Source organism: Aphis gossypii, chromosome 3 (genome assembly GCF_020184175.1).
Source record: "Aphis gossypii isolate Hap1 chromosome 3, ASM2018417v2, whole genome shotgun sequence".
Classification (NCBI taxonomy): domain Eukaryota; kingdom Metazoa; phylum Arthropoda; class Insecta; order Hemiptera; family Aphididae; genus Aphis; species Aphis gossypii.
This window is the reverse complement of record NC_065532.1, coordinates 40,856,100-40,871,801: the sequence shown is the minus strand read 5'-3', so window position 1 is coordinate 40,871,801 and position 15,702 is coordinate 40,856,100. Positions and strand designations below refer to the sequence as shown.

Below are 15,702 nucleotides of genomic sequence, written 5' to 3'. Positions count from 1 at the left end.
AAATAAACTATTTTTTGACAAAATGTCAAAATCGATTTTGTTCTTTTATTTTATCTAAAATAATAATAATTGCAGGGTTGAAATTTCTATTAAATATTCATGTTTGCTATTAAAATTTACTATAAATGAAATAATTTTCAAAATATTTTAGGTATTCTATTTAAAAACATTTGTTTTTTTCAATTTATACATAATTTTCGTATTTGATACAAACCTTTTCTTTTTTGTTTACGCCTAATTTAAAAAAAATAAAAAGGGAACTTAATTTTTTGAGCATTATTCGTCTTTATAAAATTACGAAAATTTTCAAATTGTTTTGAAGCTATACACTTAAAAAATGATTAATTTAAACACCAATGAATATTTGACTATTAGATATTTGCATTACTGTAAGTATACCTAATACCTATGACAGATATATCATTTTGGTTTTGATATTTGGTACTGTAATATGTATTGATATCAGTTTTTTTATTGAAGTCGGTCATGGTATGTGGTTTCTTTTATAACGTTCAATTTCAAATAGCTATAATTGGAATTTATCAATAGTTAGAAGATTTATTAAAGTCAAATCAAACAATTGAAAAATTTTATTATTTTTTTAATAATTAGATTAGATTATACATCGTCCAGTATAAATAAAATATACAATAAATACAACATTGTAATTCATAACCAGTTATTATTATCGAGAATAACACAGGATTATAAAGCCTAGGTACTATTATTATATATGAGATATATATTTATATTTATATAACATTATATAAATGCGTTACAAAATTGGAATGTATATATTGCTGTATAAACCATTTTATTTATAGACAAAAAATTAAAACCATCAGTTATATAAGACTCTTAAAAAAATAGTCAAATTTAAAAGTTTAAAAATTGAATATAAAAAAACATTTTTTTAAACAATAAAAAACAATACGCCGTTTTTAAAGTTTGGGATTTTTTAATAATTTGCCTTATAATAATATATTTATACTTGGAATTTTTTTTCCCGCTACCGGTGTATTACTATTCGAATGTGCAACTTATAATACAGTATAATATAATATATGCTTTAGTCTAAGATAAATTAATCAAATCATAAACAAATAAATTGACACATTAAAAAAAAATAATTAATATTATAGTCAAGTGTAAAATATCAGTGTGATTTTATAACTCATTTTCTATACTTCGTATGGTACTTAATAATCTGAAATCAAAGACAAAAATATGCAATTTATAGATTGGTACCATCATTTTTCGTGAGTGTTTAATTATTATATACCCTCTCTTCGACTGCTATTTTTCTAGACTTCCATACGAATTCAAACACGGCAACAACACAAGCTACACCCATTCCACCCATTAGCACTACGAACACGCCACCTACATTAGCCAGACCCAACTCATTGGCCGCGCTATTGGACTTTGAAGTATCGTCCTAGTAAAAATTTAATTTAACTGTCATAAGAAGTTCTAACATTTATGTTTTAATCTGATTACCCGACAAGCGCCACCGCCTCTTTTTTCTTTCCACCATTTTGTTTTTAGCTTATGTAGTTTACCGATTTCTTGAAGTTTTAATACTGCCCCGCTAATCGCTGTTCTATATGGAGAATCTAACAAACAAACACATAAAATAAATAATTTAAATTTATAGCATTCATATAGATTAAGACAAATATCTATACAACCCATATATAAACTTACTCGGTGGCATCGCTATGCCGTAACCTTTTGAATCCAAAAGCCCTCCGACTTGAGTGAGCTCACAATTTCTCTCAATCACGTACTCAATACTAGTGGATTCCATTAAAAATGCATAGTTTCCTTTTCCTTTTACAACTCTTTCTACACCTTCGTTATTAGAAGACATAAACACACTTGGTCGTGACGATTCCATAAATGACCACATCCTTTGGTATGTAATAAAATTTGAATCCTTGGAAAAAAATCACATAATTTAATTAGTAAATTTCAAATTTCAATTGATGTTTGTTTCGGTAAATATTACTCTGAAAAACGCGGTTGTCGAGCCACCACGAAGTGCACCGTATTTTATTTTCGTTTGTTTAGCAAGATCTTCGGCACTTTCAATTGGCGAGTCCATTCTTTCCACGGTTAAAAACGCCGCCAAGTTAGCCGTGTACGATGAGATCATGATTAACGTAAAAAACCACCACATGCCGGCCACTATTCTTGTGGAAACGGCTCTGTGATTAAACGGTATGATGATTATAAGTCATATAATTATTTAAAGTAATATATTTATTTATTATTATTGTTTTTTTTTTTTTTTTTTGGACGAACGAAAAGCAAAATACCGTGCAACTAATAAATCAATAAATACTTGTCAAATACTAGAAATGGATGGATACAAAAAGTTTAAGATTAAAATAAAAATATAATAATAAATGCAGCGGAGATCGGCCCTCTGAGCGAGCCATAACGAATGAGTTATAGCTGGGAACGTTTGCATGCAAACTTAAAATACTTACTTAGGAGCCATATCAGATCCTTGTTGCATCAGAGAGCCGATCGTAAACCACAGTGAATTGTTCAAAGAAAACTTGTTTTCAAAAACATCTGGGGCTTCAGAGTTGCAAGGATGTGGATTTTCCCATTCATACGGACTAAACCTAAACACAAAACGTGCAAAAACTACAGGAGCTATTTAATATAATAGATTGGTGTAGTAGGTATATACATATACTTATATATGTGTCGTCTGTATACGTGAGCAGTAATAAAAACGGATTTTTACGGTTGCTAATCCTATACCTACGCGCCAACATCGTTGCGTCCAATGCAATATAAAAATATATACGTGACGGTGCAATATCTATATATTATGTATGTATCTATTATGTACACAGATACTCCATTTAACGTTTCCTTACTTGGGAAGTATATCGCAGCCTTGTTGCATCAAAGATCCGAACGCAAACCACATACAGTTCATGAGGGAGAACTGATTTTCTAGGTTATCCGGATCTGGGTTACACGGATGGGGGTTATACCATTCGTATGGGGTGAATCTTTTATCCACAAAATCACATTTTTACAATTTATATAATATTATAGCTATATTATTATAATAGTTGAAGTACCATGTATACATATTATACTATCATAGTTTGTAATGTATTATTTTATTCGATTTATTTAGTATATTATAAACATTTTAACGTATAATATACTATTATTATTAAGTATTTTATAATAATAATAATAGGAATTAGTGAAACACACGTTATACCTTGCTAATATGTAGAGGAGAACCGATACGCCAAGATACGCCGTGGCCATGTAAATCCACACGTCCAACGACAGTGGAGACAAAAATGAAAATAGGTTCGGTGGTTGTTTGATTGGCTTCCGGTACAAAATACTTATGCCTGCAATTGTATTAAGATAATACTTGTCAATAATATATATATATATTATATGTGCAGATTTTTTAGAGTATTGTTGAGGCTTCAAGGATACGTAAATATTTAATAAATTTTTATTGGGAGAAAAATAAATCGATTAAAAATTAAAAATTAAATCACTTTGTAGCAAAAAATATGTATAATCTCATCTACATTTATTAATTTTATAAAAATTTAATGAGTACAATAAAAAAGCGCTTGTTTTTAACTGTATATTTAATATTATGACACACCATTGTTTATAAAATAATTGTAAAGATTCATTTGTGTATTTTACTCGTACATTACTTCTTTTTTTTTTTTTAAATAATATATTTATGTTTAATGTTCAACGTACCTAATCCTATATGTAAATTATGATGCATAATAAATCCTTGAAATATAAAATAAAAATAAACAATATACATTTTGTATGAATAGTTCATATTTGGATTAATCGCTGTGATTATCGCCTAGGCAAGACAAGTAAAAAACTTGTTCACGATTCGTAGTTTAGAGATTCCTGCATTTCATTTTAATGTAATTTATGGGTTATTGAGACTTAGGGTGCAAAGGAAAATACTTACCGAGGTTCATAAATGGCATAGTAAAATCTACAGCTTGTTCGCGATCGTAGGTAATAGTTAGATCAGCCACCACTAAGTCTGCTCTCTGAAACATTGTATAAATATAATCATGGTTTATATATATATATATATATATATTTATAGTATAGTATGTGATATTTGTGTTAGGCAACAGACAGGACGATTACTGTACCTGTAATTATAATTTTTTAATATTCAGATAAGGTTATCATACGTAAATATAATAACAAGTTAATCTAACTTATAGTTATAATAATTTATTTGTATATGTACGAGACCAACCTGTTGTAAAAGCTCTCCCATCATCCCATCCCATTCTTTTGTGTCTTCGTTGTAAGAACCATAACGACCGTCTGGCACAAGTTTCAGTGTATAGTTAAAGCCCAATAGTTTCGATATCTCGTATATCAAATCGATCGCGTATCCTTCGAATTGATCGTTGCCCACTAGTTTTAGACTGGATTCGCGGCGCATAGTATAAGGCGAACTCTGCAAAATACACGTACCATCGTCGATTAAAAATATATAAATATATTATGCACCGACTTGGCTCGTAAACACGACATTTCGGCGCTTGTAAAATTTCAAATTTTTATCAGTATAATTGTTTTTTGTTTTTGTTTTTATACTTAAATGAATTTAATATTACTACATCTTAAATATATATATATATGTATATAACTTTGTATAAATCATAATTTAATCGTGTTCTCAAAACTAAAAACTGTCGTATAATTTTGTTTGCGGCGATTTACAATTTTTTATAATCAGCGACTTTATAAAAGTAATATAAAATTAATTAATAATAGTTTATGAACATAACCTAGTGACAGTTTCCCGAACTCATCGAATCCTCGATCTTAAAGAAATTATAAAAGTTAAAAATTCGAGAGAAATTTAATTACTTATTCGAATATATCATATATGATATAGTTTTAGAATGTACAAGTAAGTTCGAAATATTCGAGTATAAATGAAAATTGATTTGAATTTTTTTTTAAAACTTAACTTCAACACATCCCTAATATACATTATATATCATATTATATGGAAATACTTGCCAAGATCAAAGTGACGACCAGTGTTTTGTTATGCAAATTGTCAACGATGCTAGAGTAGGCTTCAACAAAAGACCTGGTGAAGTTTATCCCTTGGCTGGAGTTCCAAGTTCCTATCTTTGATAGTCCTTCTTTGTTCACTTCTACCACGTCTAACTCAAAGTCGGTCCTAAATCCTTGGTTGTCGAACTTTATGACCCCAGTCAGACCGCTTATTTCTACCTATACGATGACGATAACAAAAAAAAATGATAAAACATAAAATAAATGTACATTATTTATTACATGAAGGAAATCATGAAATATTGAACACAATATTTCTTATATTTTGCATTACTATTTTCATATAATTTATTAAACTATATCCGTGGGACCATGTATCAGAAGCATCGCAGCTCAATGGTTTTATATCAATCTTTTGGCTGCTGTCCAGGTCGTGGAGTGCTCTGGCAAATAGATGGACGGCGTCGTAAATTAAAGCAGTTTCCGTCTAAACAGACAAATGTTAGGTCATTTAAGGTATAAATATTGCAGTACCTTATAATAAATGATTAATACACATTTATAATATATACGACTGTTCGTTTTTCTTACCGACATGACGGTGAAGTTTTCTCCCTGCAACAGTATAGAATCAAAAACATAATATAATAAATATGATAAAAACGATTACTATTTACTACATATTATGCTTTGTGTAAATAGATTTTCTTCGAATAATGTAATTTTCGATGAACGTTTAGGTGAGTTGTGAATTGTGATTAAATCAAAAACCCGTGAACTAAAGCAGCAGTGGATTAATGTATAGAATAATTGCATTCGGAATTCAATCGTCAATACGATATAATTAAATGTTACATTATGTCCAATAAACATAAAATATTTATAAAAAGTATGCTGTATAGAATAATAAGTTACAAACGAACCGTTAATTTCATCGCAATTATTATTATTATTATTATTATTATTAATGACGAGCGGTTCTTAAATGAAAACAATTTACTACAAAAGTACCAATACACCGATATATGCTTATAAAAACTTCTTCAATTATTTCTTAATGGTGCCACATGGCAGAACACAAAAATCTAACTATATTTTTGTATTAAATGAAAAATACTTCGCTAAACTCTATATAATAGTTTTATAATATTATATTAATAATATGTTTATTTTCTACAAAGTATTATTTTTATTTTTTGCTGAAAACTTATCGATAATTTAAGCATAAAACAGCTGATGCTGAATTATTTAAAAAGTTATAGGTAAGTATTCTCGGTCAGAAAGTCTAAGTCAACAAATATTTTCAAGTTCAATTTTTGAACAGACAAATATTATTATAAAAAGTAAAAAAAATATATATTTTAAAATTTATAAAATCTATAATTAAATATTTTTTCGTTATTTGAAGAGTAATTTTATTAAAATCCAACAGTTAAATATTATTAAAGACTTACAAGTTTATTTATAATATTATAATTTCAAATTAAATAAATTGTGCGTTGGCGCTTAGTATGCATTTTAAATACTGAAACAGTATGATTTATTTAAGTATGAATATTACTATCGATTTATACTGAGATATAATATTAATAACCTAACCTAAAGTAATACATTTTAATGTAGTATTATATGAATTATTAAATACCTAAATTTAATTTATATGATTCGTAAACGTGATTTTACATTTGTAATTAACTACTTCAAATCGATCTAAAATGTAACTTTAACGAACATTTTAAGCAGAAACCAAAAACAAATCAAGTCATTAATAATAATTAATAATAATATAAATACCATTTTGGTTCACCAGTTAATGAATGTAGATATGATATGTGGTCCAATTAAGTTAGAACTCAGAAAATAACTCATTATTACAATAACAGCTTATTATTCCAACCGTTCTAGGTATACATATATTTTAAGTTAATTGGTATATAAGTCATAACACACACGACATATTAATATCGATCGAGGTATAATTATACTCATTGGGAGTCAATTAATTCGTTTCATTTATTTTGTCAATTTAAAATTATAGCTATAATATGCATTATAGGTACTTTATTCATAATATACACTTGTACATAATATATTATGCTAAACGATAGAATGACAAAGTTGACTCACCCATTGTTTCAACACTTTTTGTACCACGGGTGTATCGGGATTCACTAACCGGAAACCTGTAATGTTTGTACCGCCGTATTTAAATTCATCCAGATCAATCGTATGAAGGTCCTGAAAATTCAAAATGCTCATTATGATACACAGAGTACACTTTATAAGTACTGAATAATAATATTATTTTATCGTAAACCAGGTAATATCTTAAAGAATCTATACAAAGAATTTTTCAAACACTTAAGTAAAAATAAATTTACATAATAATATCTTGTCTTCATATACAAATACATTTTATTCCAAAAATTTAAAATTTAAAAACCTCTTGTATTTTTCAAGAAATTTCTTGGTTCACGGTTAAAAAATCGTGCATATTATACATTATATATGACGATTGGAGATAAACCACAAAAAAACTCACCAGAGATGTGATAAGATAGCTGTGATAGTCGCTCATCATTCCTATTTGTTGAGCTTGTTTCAACACATCGTATATTTTTTCAGTTGAACAATCAAGTATGATATGGGATTCTGCCGAATTTTTTATTTGCTTCAATAGAGGCCTACGGATAAACAGGACCAATCACATCTTCGATCAATATTCGATTAAATAATCATACTTACTTAGTTACTTATAAATTTATATAAAAGAGTATATGCACGTGATATGTTATTATTCATAAGTTAACCAAAATACAAAAATAAATAGATACTTGTATTATTCAGGAAGATCTATTCTACATTTTCACGACCTTCGATATTTTTATGATTAAAATATAAACGCTGACCATTATGAGAGTATTGTAAAAAATAATTTCCAAACAGTAAAGTTATATTTATTTCTGTACAAGCTTTTTTAAATGATCGTGATGTATTATCAGGTTATTTATTAATTATAAGTTCACTATTTTTGAATTGTTCATTAACTATAGTACCTACTATACTATCTATATATAGATATTATTAATAAATAGAGCTCGGATTTTAAAGCATATACGCTTCTTTTTTATATATAAGATAAAAATCTAATTTTCATACATAAATTCGTTTCACGTCTTTCTGATTCCCAATTAACTAACTTATTTTTGTTTTTTTTTTTTGTAAATGCATTTTTTGCTTTCATATTGCTTTTCTTCAATTATTTCAATGTGAAATTTTTATATGTTTATTATGCTATTGCAATAAAAAAAAAAAAAATTAATAATAAATGTAAAAACCCAGAATGCGAATATTGGATTATTGTGGTTTTAGTTGTGGGCTTATTTCTTAAATGTATTAAACGTATATAGACTATCGATGTATACATAGCTCGCACTGCTTGTAGTACCTATACGGTCAGCTGGTCAGCATGCCTAAAGCATTGATATCGACCATTTCAACATTTAAGATTTAGTGTTGTGATTTGAAACCTCCTGTGAAGTATGTACTGATCACTTCAGTGGATGTAGAGAGTTTGTTTTCTACTTATAAAAATATTGTGTCAGACACTAGAGTCAATTTCACAATTGAAAATACAGGTAAATGCATGATTCGTAGTTAATTGTTTTTTAAATTTAAATTAATATTTCAAATTTTTTTATTCATTTTTATAACTATAGTCCATGTTAATTTTTGTTCATGCTTTTTTTTTGCTATTTTTAAAATATATATGCTTTTTTTTGCTTTTTTAAAATATTCATGTGCTTTTTTAGTTGCTTATTAGGCTTTAAAATCCGAGCCCTATTGATAAGTATTACATTTATCTATAAATGTATATAATATGTAAATAACCAATATGCATTAAAGTGTTCACTAAAAATAATATTATACTACTTAAGTTTCTACTCGTATTTGCATTATATTACTATTTATATAATCTATTATAATAATTATAAATACAGCCAAATATAGATGAAGAATAGTCATTAAAAGTCATTACTCTCACACCTAAACATATGTACCTCTAGTTTTTATAATGTTTACCTGTGATCTCGACTAGAACCCAACTGACGGATTGTGATCGGGTAAGCTGAGAACGCGCCGTTCCTGGCTTTCAGCAGCTCTTGCAGCCTCACCAAGCCTTCGTTGCTCTCGTATATTATCGTGAACGACTTCCAGCCCCATTTTTTCACCAAATCCAAGTACGCCTGTAGACGTAACGTAGCAAAGTGTCGTAAATCATACATAGTATTATTTAATATTATAAATTTATAAGTAATATAATTAATAATTATATATTGTCTAATATGGTGTAAAATATAAATAAATATAATCATTGATTAATGATTATACATCATGAACCGTTTGTACAATATAAATATATTTATATATGTATATGTATATGTAATAACAATATATTATAAATTATAATATATAACACGCGTTACCTTAGATAATACGGTCGGATGTGGATAGAGATTAACCAAACAGCTCTCACGTCGCAACTTGTAGTCCCATCGCGTTTCTAAATGTGGTATTTCCATCGTGTCACAAATGGACTGGACGTGACTGGATATTTGAGCAGATTGTGGGCCGAAAACTGCGGCGACGCCAAGCCGAAGTAGACTGCATACTGTAACGAATTGCATAAAAAACTGTAATGTTTGAGCAAATATTTTTTTATATTATAATAGCTATATTGATATATATTTAGTATTATATTAACAGTCACAGGTATATTATAACCTCTCTTTGAAGCATGGAAACTGTCTTGAGGTGATACTTTTTCTACCTGACCAGAAAGGTTCGATCTACTAAGTATGAGCCGATTGGCATTGACGTCGTGGATGGCGTGTTTGAATACATTTTCTTGGTTGATGTCATTTGGATGAAACAAACCTCCTGAAAATTGGAAAAAAAAGTAGAGTATTATACGCAAATAATATAATCATATTATATCATATACATTTAAAATTAAGATCTTTAAAATAATAAAATTCCAAAAGGAATTGTAAATAGACTATATACTACATACCACTGAAAGCTTACATGTATAAATTGAATTAATTATATATTTCCTCAATAGGTACATTTTTTAAAAATCATTATTCAAATTTTAAAACTATATATTATCATTAAGTTTAGTTAAAGGAACGTTGCAGTAATCAAATTTTTTAAAAATATTATGAGATTATTTATATATCACGTGGACACAATAAGACCACAAAGCTTGAATAATAGTTTTTAGGAGAGGGCCTTAATACTATGATAGATAGATTTTTCCTATAGTGTCACCCGTCATATAGATTTATCTCAAATTTATTTATTTAATGCCTATTATTATTATTATTATTATTATAAAGATTTAAGGTTGTTAAAAAAGAAGAGTGAAAACAAAATTATTGTTTTTTTTTTAAATATTGCTATTACGTCCTTATATTAATTGAAAATAATATAATAAAATAATTGGTATTATTCATTACTGTTATAGTTTCTTATTATAAAATGTAAAGTTAAAATTTAGTTGTTGTATTGAATGTGTAATATGAACCAAGCAAGTAAAATTTTTTCTTCCCCTTTAAAATATCTCCCTGAATGGCTGAATGTATTTTATTCAAATGTATAATACAATAGTTATTGACAACGTTTATTAAACATATTCATAAACTAATACATAATTAATAAGTAAAAATAAATTAAACCTATATTTTAAATAAACAAAAATAATTATAAATAATAATTAATTTAAAAATATATTTAATAAAACTTTTTTTTTTTTAATTAATTTCTCCGTGCTTGTGAAAATAATTACATAAAATGCAGTATCTACCTATTAGTTTTGACAGTCAAAAACTGTTTATATTTTTTAACAGGAGAATATTTTAATTAATTTAACTGTAAATAATATTTTGATGAGTTGACAAGTAATTTTAGTGATTATAGTTGACAGTTATGAAAATAAAATATAATTACAAAAATACAATGTATTACAGCCTTTCAAAACTGTATAAAAACATTTCATAAATATCAAATATTTATTGCAAGTAAACAAAACAATAGATTTTTTTTCACAAAAAAAAAAAATAGTAATTAATAAATATTTATTCACTTTTTTCAGATGATATACAAAAGTTTTTACTAAAAAATGTTAATCAAATTATTATTTATTTATTATTATTATTTTTTATTAAATGTATCTAAATCAAGATTTGAATGAATAATTTCTAATTTTAGGTTATTAAAATGTATACACTAAGGATAATAGTCTTTAAAAATGGTTTTACTAATTTTTTTAAATATAATTATGTACCAATTATTAGTAAAGCACCTTATACTTATTAAATTTTAAAAATGTTTACGATTTAAAAAGTTTAAACGATTAAAAATAATTACAATAAAGTTCTTGAATCATAAAAGACCTTATATCTTCTGGACCTATTATTATGGATCTATATTATCCATAATACACTAAGTTGAATAATTCAAAAATTATTTTTAGTACAGCATAATCGACATTTTTTTAAAGAAAAAACCCCCATTGCTATTTAAATCATTTACCGCAAGAAACAAGGCGACTCTCTTTTAAAATAAATAGATTGTAAGCGCCATAGCCTATAGAACACTCCTTTAATGTTATAAAAAATCTAAACATCTAAATATTTGAAAATATAGTTTTTATTTTTTAAGCACCTCCTATGCTTCCAAATTAAATTCAATTATTTTATTCAATCTGGACAAATTGTTATATTTAAGGAAAAATCGAGGTGAATATGCTTGAATATAATATGAAGCATCCTGAAAGTATTTATTTATTATTTTATATGCATACAATCAACAATAAAATAATAAACTATATTCTTATAAAAAAATTTTAATCAACTACACAACATGTCTTGTATTTAGAATAATAAAATTAATTAATAACAGATTTTGCCTATTTATCATTTAGTACATAATATTAATACGTAAAAATCGTCATTTAACGCTTGTAACACAATAATTCTAAATTCTATATATATATTTTTAAAGGTTGTCATCGATCGATAAAAATCCAAAATAATCAAAGACCACTGTAAAGTTAAATGTCACCAGACGTGTATTTTACGGATAAAATACTGAAGGAACGCCGCGCCAACTATATTGTGACGATAATTTTTATATATCTAATCTATAGAGTTTCTATAACTGCACAGCAGAGTTGGGCGTCATTCGAATGAAATGTTATTTGGATAATTTTTTATTCCAATAAAAAATTATTCGATTAATTTTCAAACATAGTTATATATTTTTTGAAATAATGAGTGGTTCATGATAAAAGAATTACTAGGTATACTAGTATTAAAATAAATATAAATCATTATTTAATACATATTTTGTGTTTTGTATTAGCAATATTAGCATTATGTTTGAAATTCAAATAGAACGAAAAAAAATATCATTCGAGTAATAATTGAATTGTATAGACAAAATTTTGACCAACTCTGCTTCACGATCCTGGTAAGTACATTATAGGTATCGTAGTAGGCTACATTACATAAGTAATTTAAGAATAAGGAGTATTCAGAATAATAATGCCATTATATCATAATGATATGCGATGCCCGACGCGGCGACGCTTACCGATTCTGATCGTGTCGGGCAGAGTGTATGCGCGGCTCGCAAAGTGAACAATCCAAACGAAAATTTCCAACTTCATTTCTGGTCGTGTTTGGACGACGAACGAGTGGTACGAAGCGAAAATCAAAATATCGCTTTACACGGCACAAATATACGTGTGTCTACATACGAGCGTCCGTGACCACCGGACAACTGTCCGTCTAGTGGTCCACTGAATGGCAAAAAGAAATTCTGTTTCTCGCATCGTTCGTTTTGGCGCTCCACAACCCCACATGCGCGCAGGATCGTAGTATGATCGGCAACGACCGGAAGCTGTGCGTAGAGGCCGCCGCCGCCGCCACCGCCGGCAGTACGATTTCCTTTTTTCTTCCGTTTTATTACTTTTTGAAAACGTACTCAACCCCGACCGCACACCCTTTCCTCTTCTGTGGCTGATGCGACAACGAGCACATAATTATTGTATACACTAAACAATCGCACGGGGGTTAAACGGCTAATTGTCGACGCTTTATCTGTACCTAATATATATAATATATATGTAATATGATAATAATAAAATAAAACGGTTAATTAGCCGCAATCATAATACATTACTAAGGTCGTTATTATTATTATATTAATTAATATTATTACGTATTATACTGATCTGTCTCGTACCCGACCATGGTAATTATTAGGTACCGGACGATTTTATTTTTTCCACCAGACTCTCGCCGGTCACTGGGCACGACGACAAGTTGTACAAAATGTACGCAAAATTGTATACTATACCCATACGTGTCATCATACATCATATCGTATACACAACTCTGTTTAGCATGTTATTCCTATGCGTTTTATTCGCTCGTTTCGGAATTCAACGAAACAACACACAATCGTGCCCTGTAAGATAGTATTCTTTACCTTTCAAACGAATGGCATCATAGTTATTTACCAAGTATTTTGCTGTGCTGTAGCGCATATCATGTCGACTCAATACATGAACTGCCTGGACCAATGGCCGTTGAATAATTTACGATATTACTATAATAAATGTACTGAAAACAAAAAATAAAACACTAAAACACTAACAATTAATTCCACGACTATTGGCTCAATATAGAAATTAAAATGTAATACGATAAACTTATGGTCGATCTAAAATTCTAAACAGTTAATACAATAATAAATTATAACGTGTAGTTGCTAGTTACGTACCAACCTATTATAAATTAATCAAAGATTTTTCTTTTACACCACGGTTCAAGATAGAATCTATTTTAAACCGTGTTTTAATTAATCCATGATAAATGATAAACGTATACCTAGGTAATGTGATAAAATGTCCAATAAAAATATGTACCAGTGGCCAGTGCGGGCTTTAAGATTAAATGAAAAAGATGTTTACTTAAAATCGTATGCTTATTGCCTACTGCCTAGTTAATAATTTGTACACAAATTTATAGTATGCTTATTATATTATAGTGTTACGTTTTTTTGATTGTGTTATTAACAAATAACATTTTGGATAGCTATATAGGTATGGTTTAATTTCTGTCATAACCGCAATAAGCTAATTACTAATTAGTATATTATATTTTCAGAAATTCTACAAGACGTGCGATTATATTATTACATAAAGGTATTGGATAAAATTTCCGGAAAAGATGTACGTATCTTTGTAAAATCAATAGCAAAAAAAGACCAACATAAAAACGATTTGAGCCGTTTATTGTTGTAGAATACTAGTCTACCTTTTAATACCCCCCTAACGTAAGGTACATTATGTATATAATACTATTATATTCATAAGGTACATTGTGTATATAATACTATTATATTCATAAAAAAACACCCTCCAGTCGTGTAACTCGCATAAATATTTATTGTGTGCGTGCGAATATAATTCAGTAGAAAAGCGCGCGATTTACGATCTTTGAATTCGGAGGCCACCCCACCCGTCTCCCCACGAGTAGTTTTCGGAAAATGAGTACGCGTTTTATTTATATACATATCAATAGGAGTCTCCTTCGGTCGGTTGCCAGGCAACTGCGTTATACCGGATTATAATCGATCCGAGTAGCTAGCTACTATTCGGCCACTCGTGTAGACATAACTCTAAAATAATATACTCTCGAGGAACTCCTAGACACACTTGCTGGTGTTTATTTGCTTATTATTGTCGTATGTTTAGGCGATAAAAAATATTAAATATTATTATTAAGAAGTTATGAAGTGGGTAGTCGGTGGCATAACGTAAAACGTGGTAGTTCCAAAGCCTACGAGTTCAACTAGCAAAAGTCACATTAAACACATAAATCAAATTAATGGATATGAAAATCTGATGATAGAATTTAATAGAAAAATGAATATTTTAGGTATCTAACAATAATTGCCATCATATCGCTCATACTTCTTACACAATTATTTAAAACAATGATATTGTATAGGTACTTAAAAATGAATTTTTCGATCATTTGTTTCATAGGAATTTCAATAGGAACATAAAACTAATTCGTTACGCTAGGAATTCCGAAAGTTCGTGCGTCATGTCCCTTCGCAGAACAATTAATAAAACCCTAAATTCTAAAACCTTCTGTACCTACCTAATATATATTTTTATGTAATCATATTATATGCATATAGGTAATTCTAAAATAATATAAATTGATTTAATTCCTATACTATTTTAAATTATGTTTCAGTAATGTGTCATGTTCAATTTGATAATTGACGAACTAGACAAACACAAACGACCAAGCCACTGCCGGTAATTAAACCCACAGAAACAAGACAGATAAAATATTAAATTAGGTAGGTAATGATTTTTTTAGGAATGTTTGCTTAAATAGACTTTCAGACTTTGGTTTCCTTAACTTTACTCTATCCTTGTGACCGATAAGTAACCATTTCACATTTTACTCTAAAGATTAAGTATAAGCTAATCAATCTTTTTATTCCATGAATTTCTAACTCAACTCTTATCAC

At 28.1% G+C, this 15,702-nt stretch overlaps 1 protein-coding gene across 2 annotated transcripts; it reads right to left on the bottom strand.

Moving 5' to 3' along the window:
* Window positions 1-655: 655 nt before the first annotated feature.
* LOC114123483 (glutamate receptor ionotropic, kainate 1) lies at window positions 656-12,961 on the bottom strand. 2 transcript variants are annotated; one of them, XM_027986488.2, is made up of 18 exons: window positions 12,739-12,961; window positions 9,865-10,020; window positions 9,567-9,751; window positions 9,163-9,326; window positions 7,622-7,763; window positions 7,207-7,317; window positions 5,671-5,694; window positions 5,414-5,566; window positions 5,080-5,298; window positions 4,301-4,507; window positions 3,998-4,082; window positions 3,257-3,395; window positions 2,898-3,035; window positions 2,012-2,210; window positions 1,708-1,939; window positions 1,501-1,616; window positions 1,283-1,438; window positions 656-1,207 (listed from the first exon to the last, which is right to left on the bottom strand). In XM_027986488.2, exons 1-18 carry the CDS (start codon window positions 12,812-12,814, stop codon window positions 1,175-1,177), a joined length of 2,535 nt encoding a protein of 844 aa, XP_027842289.1. In that variant the 5' UTR covers window positions 12,815-12,961; the 3' UTR covers window positions 656-1,174. The 2 variants fall into 2 exon arrangements, with proteins under 2 accessions (XP_027842289.1, XP_027842288.1); XM_027986487.2 differs by lacking the exon at window positions 2,898-3,035 and adding an exon at window positions 2,496-2,636.
* Between the last annotated feature and the right edge of the window lie 2,741 nt (window positions 12,962-15,702).

What these genes read in the sequence shown, in the direction of transcription:
- LOC114123483 (XM_027986487.2), bottom strand. Translation starts at nt 12,814, where the DNA reads ATGAAGTTGGAAATTTTCGTTTGGATTGTTCACTTTGCGAGCCGCGCA. An exon ending in TGGGAGAGCTTTTACAACAG is followed by an intron (nt 4,083 to 4,300) that starts GTTGGTCTCGTA and finishes ACAATGTTTCAG; the next exon opens with AGAGCAGACTTAGTGGTGGC. An exon ending in TATGCCATTTATGAACCTCG is followed by an intron (nt 3,396 to 3,997) that starts GTAAGTATTTTC and finishes ATACAATTGCAG; the next exon opens with GCATAAGTATTTTGTACCGG.